At 35.8% G+C, this 18,262-nt stretch overlaps 2 protein-coding genes across 2 annotated transcripts; both read right to left on the bottom strand.

Moving 5' to 3' along the window:
* Positions 1–3,774: 3,774 nt before the first annotated feature.
* Positions 3,775–7,084, bottom strand: LOC111240951. Its single transcript, XM_022777087.1, has 2 exons — positions 4,848–7,084; positions 3,775–4,775 (listed from the first exon to the last, which is right to left on the bottom strand). Exon 2 carries the CDS (start codon positions 4,759–4,761, stop codon positions 3,775–3,777), a length of 987 nt encoding a protein of 328 aa, XP_022632808.1. The 5' UTR covers positions 4,762–4,775; positions 4,848–7,084.
* A 168-nt stretch (positions 7,085–7,252) lies between these two features.
* LOC106780696 (17.5 kDa class I heat shock protein) lies at positions 7,253–7,966 on the bottom strand. Its single transcript, XM_014668998.2, has one exon. The coding sequence runs from the start codon at positions 7,866–7,868 to the stop codon at positions 7,407–7,409; it is 462 nt and encodes a 153-aa protein (XP_014524484.1). The 5' UTR covers positions 7,869–7,966; the 3' UTR covers positions 7,253–7,406.
* Between the last annotated feature and the right edge of the window lie 10,296 nt (positions 7,967–18,262).

Below are 18,262 nucleotides of genomic sequence, written 5' to 3'. Positions count from 1 at the left end.
CAAGGATTCCAGCACTTGCAGATAATTGATCAGAGATAGTTATGGCAGAATTGGATCCCAGAACACACTTCGAGGATCGGGTGGAGCCGATGGGGGAGGTTCACCCATTTGTTATAGGAGATAGGAAAGACCAGTTTACCTCCTTGGGGCGCAATCTCACCAAAGAACAAGCTGAAGTGATGGGGAACGTATTAATGAAGAATAAGGGTTTGTTTGCATGGACGACGGCAGATATGCCAGGGATCCATCCTGATGTAATGTCTCATAAGTTATCTTTATTTAAGGATGCTCGACCGGTGGCACAGAAAAAACGAAGGTTGGGAGAGGAGAAGAGGAATGCAATAGAAGAGGAAGTGGGAAAGTTGTTAGAAGCAGGGTTTATTCGGGAGGTCAAATACACTACGTGGTTGGCTAACGTGGTCATGGTGAAAAAGTCAAATGGAAAGTGGAGAATGTGCACAGACTTCACCGATCCTAACAAGGTGTGCCCGAAAGATACTTACCATCTCCCCAATATCGATAGTCTAGTTGATGGGGTCTCTGGGTATGAGGTTCTGTGTTTTTTGGATGCTTACTCAGGATACAATCTGATTCCCATGTATCGACCAGATCGAGAAAAAACAGCATTCATAACAGAGCGGTCCAATTATTGTTACGATGTCATGTCGTTCGGGCTAAAGAATGCGGGAGCAACCTATCAGCGGTTAATGGATAAGGTCTTTCAAAATCGGATAGGAAAGTGCATGGAAGTATATGTGGATGACATGGTAGTGCGAAGTCGGTAAGTAGAAGAACATGTCAGAGATTTAGAGGAAGTGTTGGGTCAAGTGTGCATGTTCGGAATGAGGTTAAATCCTTCTAAATGTACTTTTGGAGTTTCAGCGGAAAAGTTTCTGGGATTTATGTTAACTTCACGGGGGATCGAGGCAAATCCGGATAAATGTCGAGCGATTTTGGAGATGCAGAGCCCTCGAAATTTGAAGGAACTGCAAAGACTTCTAGGACGTTTAACGTCATTATCTCATTTCATCCCAAAACTGGCTAAACGCATCAAGCCTATTGTGAAGATTATGAAGAAGGATGGTAGGGAAAGTGGAATGAGCAGTGTGAGCAGGCGTTTGAAGAGGTCAAGGAAATCCTTACTAACCCACCGGTTATGAGGCGACCAGATCGAGATTGTGAGTTGCAATTATTTTTGGCAGTTGGAGAAGAGACAATTAGTGCAGCCCTGGTACAGGAAATTCCTAACTTTAAACCGATCTACTTTGTAAGTAGAACTTTAAAAGATGCAGAGACGAGGTACCAACGATTGGAAAAGGTGGTCTTAACTCTGTTAAATGCTGCAGAAGGCTCAGACCTTATTTGTAGGGAAATCAAGTAGTAGTTCGCACAGACTACCCTATCTCCAAAATCTTGAGGAAACCTGATATAACTGGAAGAATGATCGGGTGGTCAATGGAACTTTCTGAATTCGGTTTGAGATACGAGCCAAGAGGGTCAATAAAGGGACAACACTTAGCAGATTTTGTGGCAGACTTACCCAGGGAGGATCAATTTGATCATTCTTGGAAACATTTTGTGGATGGGTCGTCCGGGCGACAAGGGGGAGGTGCGGGGATAGTTTTAGAGGGCCCAGACGGTGTCGTGGTTGAACAGGCATTACTTTTTCAGTTCAAGGTTAGCAACAATCAGGCCGAATGTGAGGCTTTGATAGCAGGGATGGAGTTGGCAAGGGATTTGGGGGCAGAAATCCTTGAATGCAAAACAAATTCTCAATTGATCGAGGGGCACATGAATGGAAGCTTTCAAGTTAAAGACGAACAATTGCTGCAATACTTTCACAAGGCCAAGCAATTAGCAGCCCAATTTAAATATGTAGAGCTGAAATATATTCCCAGGGAGGCAAACACGCGGGCTAATAAGTTGTCTAGGCTAAATACTGGAAAGGAGAAGGGGCACTTAACTTCCATTATTCGTCAGATTGTAACGAAACCAATGATTGAATGTTTACAGGTGGGATGCATGGCCGATTGGGAAGATTGGAGAAGAGAAATAATTCTCCTTATTAAGCGACAAGAAGAAGGCCAAACTCTTTGCCCCGAGGAAGCTAAGCAGATAGCAAGATATGTTATTGTCGGGGAAGAGTTATATCAGCGTGGATATGTTACCCCATTGTTGAAGTGTTTAGCAAAGAATGAGTCAGAGTACGTTATGAGGGAATTACATGAGGGGATATGGGGTCGGCATAGTGGCGGTTGGTCACTCAGAGCCCGAGCATTAAGAGCGAGATTCTACTGGATAACAATGGAGAAAGATTACCAAGCTTTCGTCCAAAAGTGCTTGGCTTGTCAAAAACATGGGAACGTAATTCACGCCCCAGCCACGGAATTACACGGTTTGGTGTCACCCTGGCTCTTTGCTCAGTGGGGAATGAATATAGTAGGACCTTTCCCTCATAGTGCGACGGGGGAATCACCGTTCAACCTTACCTATGGAACAGACGCAATGTTACCTGTCGAGGTAGGTGAAGCTACTATACAGAGACAGTTAACTGATATGGAGCAAAATGAGGATCACTTACGAAGTCATCTTGACGTATTACAAGAAAGAAGAGAAGCGATTGTCGTTCGGGTAGAAGCTAAGAAAAGGTTGGTGGCTAGTCGGTATTATACCAAGGTAAGGCCAAGGCAATTTATAGAAGGGGACCTTGTGTGGCGAAAGGTAGCAGACGCGAGAAGAGGGGCTGCGCATGGGAAGCTTGCGGCTAATTAGGAGGGTCCATTCAGAATAAGAGAAAACCTAAAAAATGGGGCGTATTAGTTGGAATCATTGAATGGGAAAGTTATCCCTAACACCTGGAATATTTCTCATTTAAAATTTTATTTTGGTTAAGAAGTGTTGTATGATTTCCGTTGTTATGAAATAAAGATGAATGTTTTTCCATTAAACGATATATGTACTGGTTCGGGGAAACTTTCAGTTGGAAAGCCTGATTCAATTCAATCCCGGGAGGTTAAAAATTGACTCCTAATAGGGTGGCAAGGAGGGAAGAACGGCTGAGGTCAAAAAATTGACTTCATCCGATCTTAGGAGGTCAGAAAATTGACTCCTGATAGGGTGGCACGGAGGGAAGAACGGTTGAAGTCAGAAAATTGACTTCATTCAATCTCAGGAGGTTAGAAAATTGACTCCTAATAAGGTGGCACGGAGGGAAGAACGGCTGAAGTCAGATTATTGACTTCATTCAATCTCAGGAGGTCAGAAAATTGACTCCTGATAGGGTGGAACGGAGGGAAGAACGATAGAAGTCACAAAATCGACTTCATCCAATCTTTGGAGGTTAGAAAATTGACTCCTGATAGGGTGGCACGGAGGGAAGAACGGTTGAAGTCAGAAAATTGACTCCTGATAGGGTGGCAAGAAGGGAAGAACGATTGAAGTTAGAAAATTGACTTCATCTAATCTTAGGAGGTCAGAAAATTGACTCCTGGTAGGGTGGCACGGAGGGAAGAACGGTTGAAGTCAAAAAATTGACTTCATCCAATCTCAGGAGGTTAGAAAATTGACTCCTGATAGGGCGACAAGAAGGGAAGAACGATTGAAGTAAAAAATGAAGCCAGAAAATTTACTTAAAAACCAATTCAAGAAATCATAAAAACAACTCTCGATCGTGAAAAATATCTACATAATCATGACTAGTCGATCAAATATGGAACACAAGTATTCATATAGTCTATTACAAATAAACAGTGTTTGCAACATTCAATTACAATATCATTCTTTTACATTGAAGGAGAGATCAGTGGAAGTTTTGGTGAGAATATCCTGGGGAGCGGTTGGGATCACAACAACTCCTTCGGGGGTAGTGGCAATTTGATCAGCAAGGTCTACGAGTTTCCCGTCCAAACATACTTTCATTATATCAAAATTAGGATGCTCTAAAGGGGTCTTGAAAAAGTAGTGACACTGAGCAATCCCTTGATTAAATCCAAGCTCACGCTCTTGGCACACCTGATCTTCCAACGTGGCTTTCTCGGTTGCTAAGCCATCTCGTTCAGTAAGCGCAACGTTTTTCTCTTTAATAAGCTTTTCCTGCTTTGTAGTAGCCTTCTGAAGTTCTAGTTTTAAAGTGTCAACAGATAACTTCAGTGCAACTGTTTCCTTTCGGGACTCTTTCAACTTGTTGTCTGCTTTTACTCGATCATTTTTCGCAGCTTTGGTCAGTTCATCAATACGCAGGGCGAGGGCGGTATTCTCCTTCTTTGTCTCCTCTAAACTTTTCATGGTAGTCTCTAATTCAGTCACTAGCATAGGTTTGTTCATTCTAGCAGTATAATTTAAGCAAACACTGGCTCGAGCAATAAGTTCATAAGCCATGTTCAATGATTCGCTAGGTGTCATACCCTTAAAAGGTTTTTTCTCCTCGGCGTTCAAGTTAAATTGTAGACGATCGACCACATGAACGTTCCGGTCTAAGGGCCCGGTGAGCAAAGGAGTGCTTGTTTTCCGCCTCTTAGGGGGAGAATGAGACTTTTCCTGGGTTTTTCTCTTGGTTTTGTTCTTGGGGACCTCTGGATCGGCGGGTCTTACCTTAGTGCCAGTTTCCTTAGTATCAGTAAGTGTCAGGGTAGGGTTCATTGATGAAGGAGGAACGATAGCGGATGACCCTGTTGAAGGAATAGGAGAGGACGTTCCTTCCGTAGCCTTAGCCAGTTTCTTTTTGCAGGCCATTAGACGAGCGAACAATTCATGTTGTTCCATTCATCCAGAAAGATCTGAAAGATGGAATCAAATTTAGACATGTTAATATTCACCAATCGATAAATGAGAAAGAGAAAAAACCTTACCAAACACTCTAGCGCGTAGAGTGTCTCTCCCGATCAAATTTATGAGCTTGCGGGACGGGGTCTTCTGGGACAGTAGATCGATTTGACAAATTACGTCTAGATCATGCTCAGTCATTTCTGTTTTAGCCTAGGAGTCCACCCTATTAGGGTTTTCAGTCCAGTATAAGGGGAATTTTGGCTGGCCATTATCAAAAAAATACTTTGGCCGACCGGCCTCTCGTATGGCTATTTTACAAAGGTTAGATTTACAATCTTTATACGAAGAATTGAAGGAGGTGAATAAATGTTTATCTTTAACAGGAAGTAGGGATACCCAAGATCGGTTCGGTTGACGAAACGCACGAAAGAAATAAAGAAAAGAAGCAGGGGTGGGGGTTAATAATAAGCCTGTACATAGAACGTTAAAGGCTTGCATGAAAGCCCACCCGTTCGGGTGTAATTGAGCCGGGCAAATATTTAATTCTCTTAATACACCCATCTGGAAATCAGAGAAATGGAGCTTTATACCTAAGTTACGGAATAGTGTTATGTACACATAAAAAAAATCTGTTGGATACCCTTCCCGACCATGACAGGCTCGTTCATTCGAACGACATACAACAAAAGTATAATCATCAACATCCCTTAGGTCAGCTAAACTCTTTGCAACAAATGTCTTATGGTGGCCGTGGTAGTAAAGTAAGGAAGGTAATTCTTAACTTCGTGAGGGGCCCATTCATACCCTTGCACTATTGGAGGAGGAACGATAGAAGTCCAAGTGCGAGAGTTATCATAGTTAAACTCTACCTCATAGCCGGATGAACGGGAAGAGGTTGAGGACGAAAAGTCGAACGATGACGATGACACTGCCTCATCGTCAGCATGCCCCCGACCACCGTCCTTAAACCCATTGGATGAGTGAGAAGATAGAGACATTACCTTGAAACAGACGATCGGGATGCGAAAGAAGGGGATCGGAAAGAAGGGGATCGGTTAGCAAATTTAGAAAGTAACAAATATCACAAATGAATGGGGGCCCTCCACCTATTTATAGTCGCGGAAAGCAGTTATATGGGATGATCACAACCGTCTGTAGCTGGGGATCTAAGGGCAGAAAATGAGTGTCTTTTCAAATTCAGCATTGATGGACAGGAGATTTAATCTTCGCCATTCATGTCGAACTAATCTCAGTGCCACAATTTCATGATTATTTACTTGTCATCCTCGTCAGACACCTATTAAACCCCTTTGCTTTTGACAAACGCTAAGGGTTTGGGGGAGCTTATGTAGTATAAGGGGGCAGATCAGCACAACTGGGCAAAACAATAAGAGTTTACAAGCGATGGAACCGAACAGGAAGAGTATAAGATTGATCGATGTGGTTGATGAGCTAATCAGTTGAATAAAGGAAACGTGCTAGGAGTGTAAGACAAAATGGCAGGATTAGTGGAGCGAATATTTCGGACACGTTAGCAACAACCTTAATTAGTGGACGAATATTACGGATATTGCGGGACAACGAATCAACGGTTACAGATAGTTTAATTTCCGTTATTCCAGTCCTGTGCCTATAAATATAGAAGTAATTAGCAAGGTATGACATCTTTTTTAACCAAATTACATATTCTCTGATCTTATTGTGACTATGCTGATTTGGGAGTACTAATGTAATGATCACAACCGATCAGTGATTGGTATAAGAAGAATCGAAAAGACTTGACAAAAAAACAGCTTGAATTACGTTTGAGCTCGAGTCCTACATTCGAAACAGTCATTGTACCAATTTTTATAGAAAACAGCTTGAATTACGTTTGGGCTCGAGTCCTACATTCGAAACACTGTCATTGCACCAATTTTTATATATGATGAATTTGAACAGTATACCTTATGAATTTAAATAGGTATAAAAGTTAGTTATAAAAAGTATATTTTGCACTATTGCGTAATAGTAAAAGTCTTGTGTTATAAACTCGTTTTCGCACAAGTAATGAACATTCTAATCCGGAGGTGAGCTAGGAGTAGTAGAATTTTCTGCACACAATGGTGAAGAAGAGGAAATATATTTATGTTTTCTGCACAATTTTGGTAGATAGAAGAAGGAGCAGAATAATGCAAAATAGAAGTTGCAGAATTAGAAACATGTTGCAAATTGTAAGAGGAGCAGAATTAGAAGAATGTGTTTACCACTTTAACTAACATATTAATTAACATAAATATTTGCTGCTTTAATATTATTCCCTGGCTGTATTGACTTTGGCCAGTATTATTGTATCGTAAAATATGAAAGCACATTGATGTTAGGTGTGTCCCATTGGCAAAATAACACATTTCTGCTAAAAAAGAAAACTTGCAATAAAGAAATTCAATTATCACTTGTACTTGGAGACACAGTTAACACACAGGAATAACACTTCAACAGTTAAAACTTAGTACTTGTATAATGCTTCTTATAATTCACATACAGATAAAATATCCTTATTTCAGTCAGACAGAACACATACACAAGATTCCTTTAAAAGCAAAACATAGACATTTTATACACGAAAGCAAAACATAGACATTTTATACACATGTTGCTCTTTAACCAGAAATTTGAATGGCTTTAACATCAGGCTTCTTGACCTCTTCCTTTGGAATGGTGACAGTGAGAACTCCGTTTTCGATGGAAGCCTTGACTTGATCCACTTTAGCATTTTCTGGCAATCTGAACTTCCTCAAGAACTTACCAGTGCTACGCTCCACGCGGTGCCACTTATCGTTTTTATCTTCTTTCTCAACGTTTCTCTCTCCGCTTATCTGAAGAACCTTGTCATCTTCAATCTCCACCTTCACCTGTTCCTTCTTCAGTCCTGGAATATCAGCCTTCAACACGTGCGCTTCTGGGGTCTCCTTCCAATCCACTCGGGTGTTCACAAACCCAGAATTTTCAGCAGAAAGCGAAGATGGAAACTGAAAATCTTTGAACGGATCCCACACGTCAAGAGAGAAAGGACCAAAGACGTTGCTCCTTCTACCACCGAACAAACTTGGGATAAGCGACATTTTCTCTTCTTTGCTTAGCTGATGTGTTGTTTTGAACTATGCAAAATGTTCTGTGAGTTCTTAGCAGATACCGAATTTCTTGTTTCTTAATGTATGAGAGGACACATGAAGTATTTAAATGAAACGAAGGGGCAATCTCGTGTGTTCCAGAATTTTTTTTTTTTTGTTTTGGTAAGTTTGAAGATTCTTTCAGAAAATTCGGAAATCTTCCGGAATTCTCCTCACCAGCCAGAAGGTTCTAGATACTATTTTATGAGTTGATCATTAATTGTGAATTGGGCTGGATTGTTAAAAAGCCCGAATAATTTGGCTGGAATTGGCAGTTAACTTTATTTTTCAAGCTTCTTTTCTTGAAAATAAATTTATTTAAATCAATAAACACAAATATATCAAATAACCTATAAATATTTATAATTATTGATCAATTTTTTTTATCATTTAGTGATAAAAAAAATTATAAAATTTACAGATAAATTCCTCTGATTATTGATACGTTGTCCATTTTCAATTCTTATTTTCTTTGAGCAGAAGTATGATTAGATTTTAAAATAAACAAAGATATACAAGAAAAAAAGACAGAGAAAAGATTAAGTTTAAATCTCTTTTTGATCCTAAGTTGGATGTTCAGTTTAGTTCCCGTTTTTAAAAATGTAAATCTTTAATCCCTAAATTATAAAAGATGTATCAAATGATTCCTTTTTTTATGTTCATGGTCAAAGTACAAAGAGCAATCTAAAGTGCTATTATTATTAAGAAACAAATCACAACAATAAGATGTAGCAGTTTTTAAAAAACAACCAAAACAGTATTTCAAGTCAAAAAAGGACTCAGTTGATATATTTTTTATAACTTAGGAATCAAATATATCCGCATCACATGTTCTTATTTCTTTCACTTTTTTTTAGTTTATTTTTTCTTAACTTCGTTTTATTTCAAATATGTTTGTTTTTTTTTATGAAGAAATAAGGTTTAGTAGTTTAATAAATAAAAATAGTTTCTCATTTTTTAATATAATTAAATATGACCACTGGAAATATAATTAAATTAAAAATTTTATAAATTTATTAAAAAAATATGCTTAAAATATAATTATAAAAAAATAAATACAAAAATTAATGATAATATAATTTATATTATGTAGGGAAATACAATAATTTAAAATTTTTGTTTGAAATATGAAACGAGGTTGAAGTTTAATAATGCGCGTATTGATTTGACTTTTTGTTAACCAATAATCCAAATGAAAATCAAAAGTAAAAAAAAAAAAAATTACAAGAAAATAAAAGAAGAGGTATGTATGAGTAAGCATATTAGACTACGAATCCACAATTTAACCAATTTTAATTTGGTCCTAAAAAAAATTATTTACTTATAGTTGACTCTGGATTAAATTTAGTTAAAGATGTTGGCAGAACACATTCATTGTTAATTTGGAGTTGAACTTTTGTTGCAATAGTTAATACATTTTAAATTAAAATATCTTACTAGTTTTTTTTTTTAATATATTCATTTGTATTGTTTTAGTTTCTATCTTATTTTTCACAATTTTAATTCTTGTATAAAATTTAAATATTTTATACATATGATTTGGATCACGTTAATTTGTGTGGTGTAAAAATTTTAAAAATATTTAAAATGTTTAAAAATGATAATAATTGATTATTTTAATATTAAAAGGTTTTAATATTAATAGATTTGTTATGAAATTTTTTTATTATTTTAAAATACAATTTTCTTAGAAATCATCTTTTTAGAGTTATCTAACTTTTTTCTAAGATTTCTTTCTTTCTATTCATCTGATTGAAGAATCGAGACTGTGAAATTGATCACTACGATAAACTCTTTAATTTAGACCGATTTTTTTTCTCTATTTACGTAAGTTAGTTTTAAACCTCTTTTCTTGTTTGGTTCTTTGAAGTTTGTTGAGAACTTTGTTGAGGTAAACAAAGCTAGTTATTTTGATGTGCGGGAGTTTGATAATTTAATGTTTTGCATGTTGATGAATTTTTTTGTTGTGTATGATTGTTTTAAATTGAATTATTGGTTCATGATTTTGTGTTTGTTTGTTTTTGGGTTTGTGTGACTAAAAAAATTTAGTATTTGAGTAATTGAGTAAATTGGTATGAATTTTCACGTTTGTAATTATTGTGATTTAATGCACTGAGAAAAGAGTATCAATTTTAGCAATTGATAAAATCAAAGTTCACTTAGAATCGCAAAATCCATTTTTTGTGCTAGGCCGTATCAGAATGACGTTGAGTGCCAGTTTGTGTTGTAGACCTGGGATCTCCAAGGCACTAAGTGACAAACTATACTATTGAGCACCACTAATTGCGATTGTACAATGAGCCAAGTCGTCTGTGGGTTCTTTTGGGCCTTGTTGTTGGGCCTGAGGTTGTAGTGTAGGAATTTGGACCTAAAGGATATGGGTCCTATGGAGACACAATGTAGGGTAAAAACCCTAGCTTGGAGTACAACCATTCTAGAATAAGGTCCAACTTATGCACACATAAGGGGTAGAGATTCTAGAAGTTGGTGGGCCCTTATTTGTAGTGGTTTCCAAGTTGGTATTTTTTTTGGGACATGCTTTTGTTGTGTGACATACTCCTAATGGATAGAGTTAGTGGCCATGTGTTATGCTCCTAATGGACAAGATTAGTGGTCATGTGTCCTCCTTCAAATGGAGAGGATTTTTGCTTTGGTTTCCAAGTCAGTAGAATTAGAGTTTTCGCTTTCCTCTTTGTAAGACACCTTTAGAGTTACTTAGCTTATAAATAGAGGTATCTCTCTTATGCAAAAAACTACCTTTAAATTGAGTATTGTTAGGTTGACACATTTGTGTCATAATGTAACACTCAAATTTGGAATGCCAAGACTATAAGAAAAAAAATAATTTTTTTAAAGTATAATATTATTGTGGAAATCCAAATTCAATAAGTCTTTACAATTAGCCAAAAATAAATCATAACTTTAATTAATTACAAAATAAAATCCTAATAAAATCGTTTATTCAAAACAAAAACCTAAGTTCCCTAACTCTCTCAACTCGTCGAGCTATACAACATCCAAATTATCTGCATTATAATCTGCTCCTGTATAAAACGATCATCATAGGTGAAAACTGTTGGAAAACAGGTAGGCTTCGTTTTTACACCAAGAGGGGGGTGATTTTGTGTATTATCAAAAACAAATTCTTTTCACAATCTTGAAATCAAAGTATGAAACTTTTCAAACTTTCTTGAAATGCAAGTAATCAAAATTCGTATGCAGCGGAAAAGCGTAGTTGACTGTGTTAAATGTAAGGTCAACTGTAAAGTAAAAGTGCAGGGATAGAGAAAATCAAACACTGGTTTTTATACTGGTTCGGCCAACAATGCCTACATCCAGTGTCCTTCCAACCAAGGAAGCAAATGCACTATAATGGTTGCGGTTTTCACAACAAGGAATTTATAGAAGACCTCCACGTCAAAAATATAAATCTCCTCTCTAACCCTTAACCAAACTATAGGCAACAAAAACAGCAATACTTGTAGCAAGATGTCCCCTCTTCTACAATCTGCCAACCACCACTTTGAACAATCCTCAAAGTGAACTATCCCTTGTAATCAACAGGTCCAATACAACAGTCTTCACGGATGCCAAGCCAGAAAATATGCAGCAGTCTTCAAGGATGCCAATCCTCAACGTGATCAAACCAGAAGCACCTTCTCTGTGCAGAATATGATCAATCAATGTGTGCGCAGTTAGTCTCCCTTTGAATCTCTTTCAAGAAAGATCACCACCGTCTTCTTGAAGAATTCTTGGAGCTCTCAAAATAGAGAATTCAATCTGAAACAGAAATGAAATTTTTAGATCATCAAAAGTCTCTGAGTAGATTCGTGTTCATCCTATTTATAGATTTCTGTTAATCAGATAGTCTTTCAGTTGAATATGCTACTAATTCAGTCGATTGGATTATGACAGTTATAAAAAATCAATCAAAATGGTAGCATACAGTCAACCAAAAACAAAACACATTTAATATAGTTGACCAAGTCATCAATGCTCAACTAACTTTTGAAAATATAGCCATTAGAGTGCAAGAGCATAACAGAATTTCAAAGCACACAACAAACACAGTCGAATGTGTCGCGCACATAGTCGACTTCAACATTCAAAACATTTTGAAATTCTTTTCTTCTCAAAATTTCACAAAGCACTGATCCTCAAAATCTGTACAAAGATTTTAGCATAGTCGAATTTATTAATAATGGAGTCGACTGCACTATAGCTTTGTCACATAGTGATAAGTTCATGAAAGTGCTTGTGGTTTTCAGCTTTAAAACATGGACAGTAAAACATATGTAATGATGCATTGAACATAGCACATAAAGCACATAAACATGTTTCACAAATATATCAATCAATCAACATAAGAACATGTAACACAATACATAAAGATGTTCGACAGATATAACAATCAATCAGTACAAGAACATGTAATTCAACAACAACATATGCGTGTTATTAAGCAATGTGTTGTCATCATAAAAAACTATAGTGATATAGAAATTGTGTTGTCAACAATCTCAACAATCTACCCCTTTTTTGATGATGCACAACCATGATTAATAACCAACCATGTTTGCACAATCAAATACAAAACAGAGTAACAAAAGATATATCACAGTTCAAGTACTTTACATGTAACACAATTAAACACCAAAATATTAAGCAGAATAGTAGACAAAATAATCATTCTCTCCCTTTCATAAAGCTTTCATAAATTCTCTCCCCCTTTGTGCATCAGCATAAAAGGAATGCTCTAGATATTTATGCTGATTTTTCAAACAGAGATGCATCAAAAAGTATATGCAATTTTCAAGATGCAATGATGCTCTCCTTATCACATTTAATCACATGTAAATGATAACTCCCCCTGAAATGCAGGCATGTAAAGAAAAATGTGTAAAATGTAATACTCCCCCTGTCATTATGCATAAATATCAAAATCAGATCAGATGCACAATGTAGTATATCACAAAGTATACAAACAGTATAGTACAGAGTTGTATCAAAGACAATATATCAAACAATTTAGTCATGCAATGATACAAACACCAACAATCTCACAATATTATCTCAATCAAGATATTTAAAATCAATTTAGATCAGAGATAATAGCAGATAATCAAAATAACCAATCAATGAAAGAAAACCAAATTCCAGAATTGGAATTTATAACCCTGTTGTGAGCAGTCGATTGCATTATTGTCTCAGTCGAATACATTGCTTCCCAAAGTTGTTGAATTCCACTTGGAGTTTCCAAAGCATTGTTCTTCCTACAAAACCTTTCAAAGATCTTTTCCAGATCAAGCATTTTAGTTAAGCATATAATCAGAAACAATAGAAGTCAATATGTAAAGATGTGTAACAAATTAAGCATAATCGACTTCAATCACATTACAGTCGAATCATTCAACATTCAGCAAATTAGATTTCAATTAATCAAATTAAGTCAGCTGAAATAAATTCAAACTAAATTTCATTTCCTTGATAAAAGATATTACAATGATAAGAGCAATCAAGGAACAAAAAACAAACAAAAGATAGCATTATAAGCCATACAGAACGGAAAATGAAAGAAAAACATAGCCTATGACTCTAAACACTACAAGGTAAATAAAACTTTATTTTGATTCAGAGATTCCAGTAGTGCTTTCTTCACTTATATCATCAACATCTTCCTTTTAGATTCTTGTGAAAAATGATGGGTGTTAAACTTGCTTTTAGGCGCATCAAAGCCAACAAACTCAATTTTCCCACTAATGAAGTACAGGGGTCAACCAAGGATCAATCCAAGGACTCATTGGAATTAAGCTTAAAGTGTATAGTTAAATCTTGCTTTTATTTTCTAATTACTACTAACTAACAGACAAGGTGGGGAAATGAAGTACAAGAAAAAGAAATAGAAAGCTAAACTACTAAGCAAATAAACCTAAAATGTAAAGAAAAGATGGTGAGAGACAAAAACAAACAATGCTATTTTCAACGAATATAAAAGCTAGGAAATCTAAATGCTAAATGCTAAATGACATGAACCTAAATGAAATGATACAATGAAAAAAATGAACTTAATCTGGACAGTGAAAGAATAGTATAATGAAGTGAAAAGTCAAAGTGGAATGAGCAAACAACCTAAGATCTTAGAATTTAAAATCCAAAATCCAAAATCCAATTATCAAAACAGCACATCAGAAACAGAAAATAAGATCAAGAAACAATGCCTAAACTAAGATCAACCAAGTAAAAGAACCTAACAACAACTATCTATCAAAATTCAACATCTCACAGACTTAGAAATTGTACCTAAAAGTGAACAGAAATGCAATACAAAGCATAGAACCAGTGTGAACGAAAACGAAATTGAACTATAGAATCTAACCACTGAAACAAATCATAACCTCATTAGAAAGTGTAAAATGCACAAATCCAATGTCCAGAGGCATCAGGATTCTAAGAAAGTAAAACAGAATCAAAGTTTATTATAATCAAAGCAATTAACAATCACAAAGCAGAATTGAATCATAGGCGAATTGCACATTGGTGTGAATAAAGGAGTGTTACGAATTCTCAGGAAGACATCCTGATAATGTGAATCCCAATCCAGGGTATTCTAGGTCATATTTTAGACCTTAATTTCATTCTTTTCCACTAATTTGTTCAACCAATGTCTATTTACCTATTCATTAATCCAAATTAACAACCTAAAATCATATATAAATCAACATAAAACATAAAGAACTCACAGAATCCAAAGTAAAATCTAAAACAAGAACAATAACAGGAATCAAAATTTGCATTAAACTTTGAAGATGAAAGTGCAGGATACCAGAAATCACTGAAAATCACGGCCTGTCACCCTCGCAACTCGACGAAATCCAAAATCGAAGAAAAGCGCCATAAACGCTAGCCTATGAAAGCGATAAACCTACGCTACTCTCTCACTCGCAATCTCAAAATCTAGTGAATGGAGTCTATCACCCTCCACCCTTTCACCTCAAAAATCTGTACAAGTTTCTTTTTATAGAGAAAACGAAAAGGAAAAAAAATGGGAAAGGGGAAGAAGATCTCTCGACGTTTCGCGCTTCTTTGATCGAACGGTCTCGCGGTTGCTCTTCTCACTTTACTTTTCCACCCTCCGATCATCTTGATCATCCTTACCGGTTTGAGCTCCCTGGTTCAGCTTTCTCACTTGAGCCCTAGCACGTGGGCTTTCTCCATTTCCTCTCTCGCTGGAACCTAGCTTTTCTGCCAAATGAATTCGCAAGGTGAATACCCCTCAAGCAGCTGCACCTAAACGGTGTCGTTATACTAAATCAGCTCAAGTCCAATGGCTCAATTCAATGACCCAATGCTGATACTCAAGTTCAACCACTTCAGTTTAGTTTGCTTCTCTTTTACTATGTCAAAGCCCCATGCAGAAAATCAAGGCCCAATTTACTTCCAATTAGCGGAGCCCAATCATATTTGCAACACAACAATCCCAACAGCGTTCCAGCAAAGAATCAGCACCAACAGCGTAGTAGATCTTTGGCCCAATCATGCGGCCCAGTATATCTCTAATTATTCCAAATAATTCCATTCCGGCATAGTAGCCAGCTCAACAAAGATTAGCCGTTTGCAACATCTTCAAATGTGCAGCATCCGCAACCCAATTCAAAGGCAACAACAATCCAATTCGTTTCATCTCCAATCAGCCCAAGGTTTGCTTCTGCTGACCACAATGAGCCCAATTGCTAAGGCCCAATCTGCAACAAAGAAAAGAAATTCAAAATTAAAGAAAGAAAAGAAAAAAATCAAATGAAACAAAAGAATTTTTATAAAAAGATTTTCAAAAAAAAATTAAAATTTTCTAATTATTTACAAATGTACTAAAAATACACTAAAAATATATTTTTAACTAAAATTATACAAAACTAAAGAATTCAAAGAAAATCCTAAAACTATCCTAATTCTAGACAATTAAAAAGAAAAACAAGCTAACCTAGACTCCTAAACATAAATAAAAGTGCAAAAATAGGGAGTTATCAATGAGATTTCAATAAAATGTTTGAATATGATATCCATCTTCTCATTTAGAGTCGACAGTGACTTGTGTAAGTCATTTACCCTTTTGGAAGTTCTCTTAAACCTTTCTTCCACACAGTTTTCAAATTCGGATTTGGGTGAAGCAAACTCTTGATCACTGTCATGATCCACTAAGATCTCTTTTCCTTTTACAGAGTTTTCTTCATCACTAAAAATCCATCCGAGAACTGTCCTTTTCAGTCCAATGCAAGTTAGAGTGGCTTTCCCAATAATATTTCCTTTGTTGCAAATGAGTTTGTTTTCTCCAGTGAGATTAACACCGCTTTATTCTAGTACTTTGCTTATGAACACACCGCTTTAAAAACAACAACCTAGTTTCTTGGTATCTTTTGTACAATGGCATGTAGTAGGCATACATCCGTAGGAGTTAGCTTAATAAGATTATACCTTCCTGGTAAGAGAATATATCCAATGAAGAATGCGATAACCTTTTCTTTTTTGTCAAACCATTTAAATAAAAACCCTTTATCCTTTTTATATCTTCCACGATATCTCATAAAATTCCTTAACATCTCAGTTTTCCTTATCAGCTTGTTGTGTGAAAAGTCAAATAGATGAGACAAATTTCCAGTGTCTTTCAGTCCAGCGATCCTCCACCATGTCTCATTGTTAATAATGATTTCTACACCTTTTACGCGAGAATGAACATTTCCATCTACTTCTTTAACATTGTGGTAGAAACCTTCTACTAACTAATGATAGAAATCACCCTTCATATGAATAAACTTGTCCAGGCCTTGAAACCAAAGTTTCTCAAGAAAGGCAAATTTCTCTTGTTTGAATAGAGTCAGTTCAGCCATTTCATGTCTGACAACCTTTTTGAATATTCTGATTTTCAAAAATCTCTGAGGTGTTGTCATCACTGATCCACCCAGATGGGTCAGCTTCTCTTTTTGCTAACATTGCTCTCTTTACAGGTCGCGATGATGAAACAACCATTTGCACAAAATAAGGAAGAGGTCTCTCTTGAATCAGAATAAGGATTTTATTTTACACTGTGTTTGAGTACAACAAACTAACACACACATATATAGAGAGACGCGCCAAAGATTTTGCAATTAACCCTCATATTTAAATCCTAACGTTCTAAAAACAGAGTTTTAAAAACAATCATTCAATCAAGCAGACAAACCAAATATTCATGCAATCACATAACAACAACCAATCAAATTTAGCAATATACAACAAATTGATACAGTTTTACCAGTTGTAGATACTCAAGATTTTGATTTGTTCCAGATTGATTTATCCTTGAGATCAAACTGCACCTGCTGTGAATCCTGCAAAACAATTTAAATTTTGGTTGTTGGTACCCATTTAACTTTGGGTCCATGATTGTCAGTCTTTGTCACTTGTTCCTTTGGTCTCCATACATATAATCCTTTAGGAACAACAACATTTCTGTAATAACAATTTCTAACAGTATGACCAACACAATTACAATAGAAACATGCATTTCTAGCAGGTTTACTTAAATCAATAAATCTCTTAGCATTGGTTCTGTTAGATTGAGCTTTGTATCCTATTACTTGCCTGTACATAGCTCTGTCAGATGATTTTAATACAGCATTTAAATTGTCTCTACCTTGAGTAAACTTAGCTAGCGTGCTAGTAAAGTGATGGATGTCGTGGCCCATACAAATTTGATTGCATATGAGAAATGCAGTATAGCTAGGGAATGACTCCTAGGTCGTCTCTCAAGGACCAAACTATGGTTCGAGAATCAGGTCAAACACGAAGTGGGGGGGTTTGTGAAAAGTTTGTGAATGCAAATGGCGAAATTAAAAATGAAAATTAAATACAACCGAATATAATTGAAAGCATTAAAGTGAATGAAAACTTTAAACTGAACAATCCTAAAATAAGATTTGTGAAATAATTAAAATGCAGTAGATAATAAAGAAACACTTGGCATGCTAATCAAATGCAACACTTAAACTAAAGCAAGAAATACACATTATAGTGGAAATAAATAAAAATAAATAAAATATTAAAACTAATAAATACACATCACGAAATTAAAATATTGAAACTAATAAAATATTGAAACTAATAAATGCACATTGTAGATGGAAAGAGAAGCAACGTTAAACTAAAAATTAAAATGCACATTAAAATCATTTAGATGAAGCACATCACGGAAACAACATAAAAAAAATGCGTGAACAGTAAAACAATGTGGATTAGAAAAAAAAATACTTAAACCTGAATGTTTTCTAATATATATATATATATATATATATATATATATATATATATATATA

This window comes from Vigna radiata, unplaced genomic scaffold (genome assembly GCF_000741045.1).
Source record: "Vigna radiata var. radiata cultivar VC1973A unplaced genomic scaffold, Vradiata_ver6 scaffold_51, whole genome shotgun sequence".
Taxonomy (NCBI): Eukaryota; Viridiplantae; Streptophyta; class Magnoliopsida; order Fabales; family Fabaceae; genus Vigna; species Vigna radiata.
The sequence above is the reverse complement of the archived record's forward strand: the minus strand, read 5'-3'. Positions and strand labels throughout refer to the sequence as shown.

Bases quoted from the DNA above. Each gene is read 5' to 3' on its own strand.
- LOC111240951 (XM_022777087.1), bottom strand. From the start codon at position 4,761: ATGGAACAACATGAATTGTTCGCTCGTCTAATGGCCTGCAAAAAGAAA.
- LOC106780696 (XM_014668998.2), bottom strand. From the start codon at position 7,868: ATGTCGCTTATCCCAAGTTTGTTCGGTGGTAGAAGGAGCAACGTCTTT.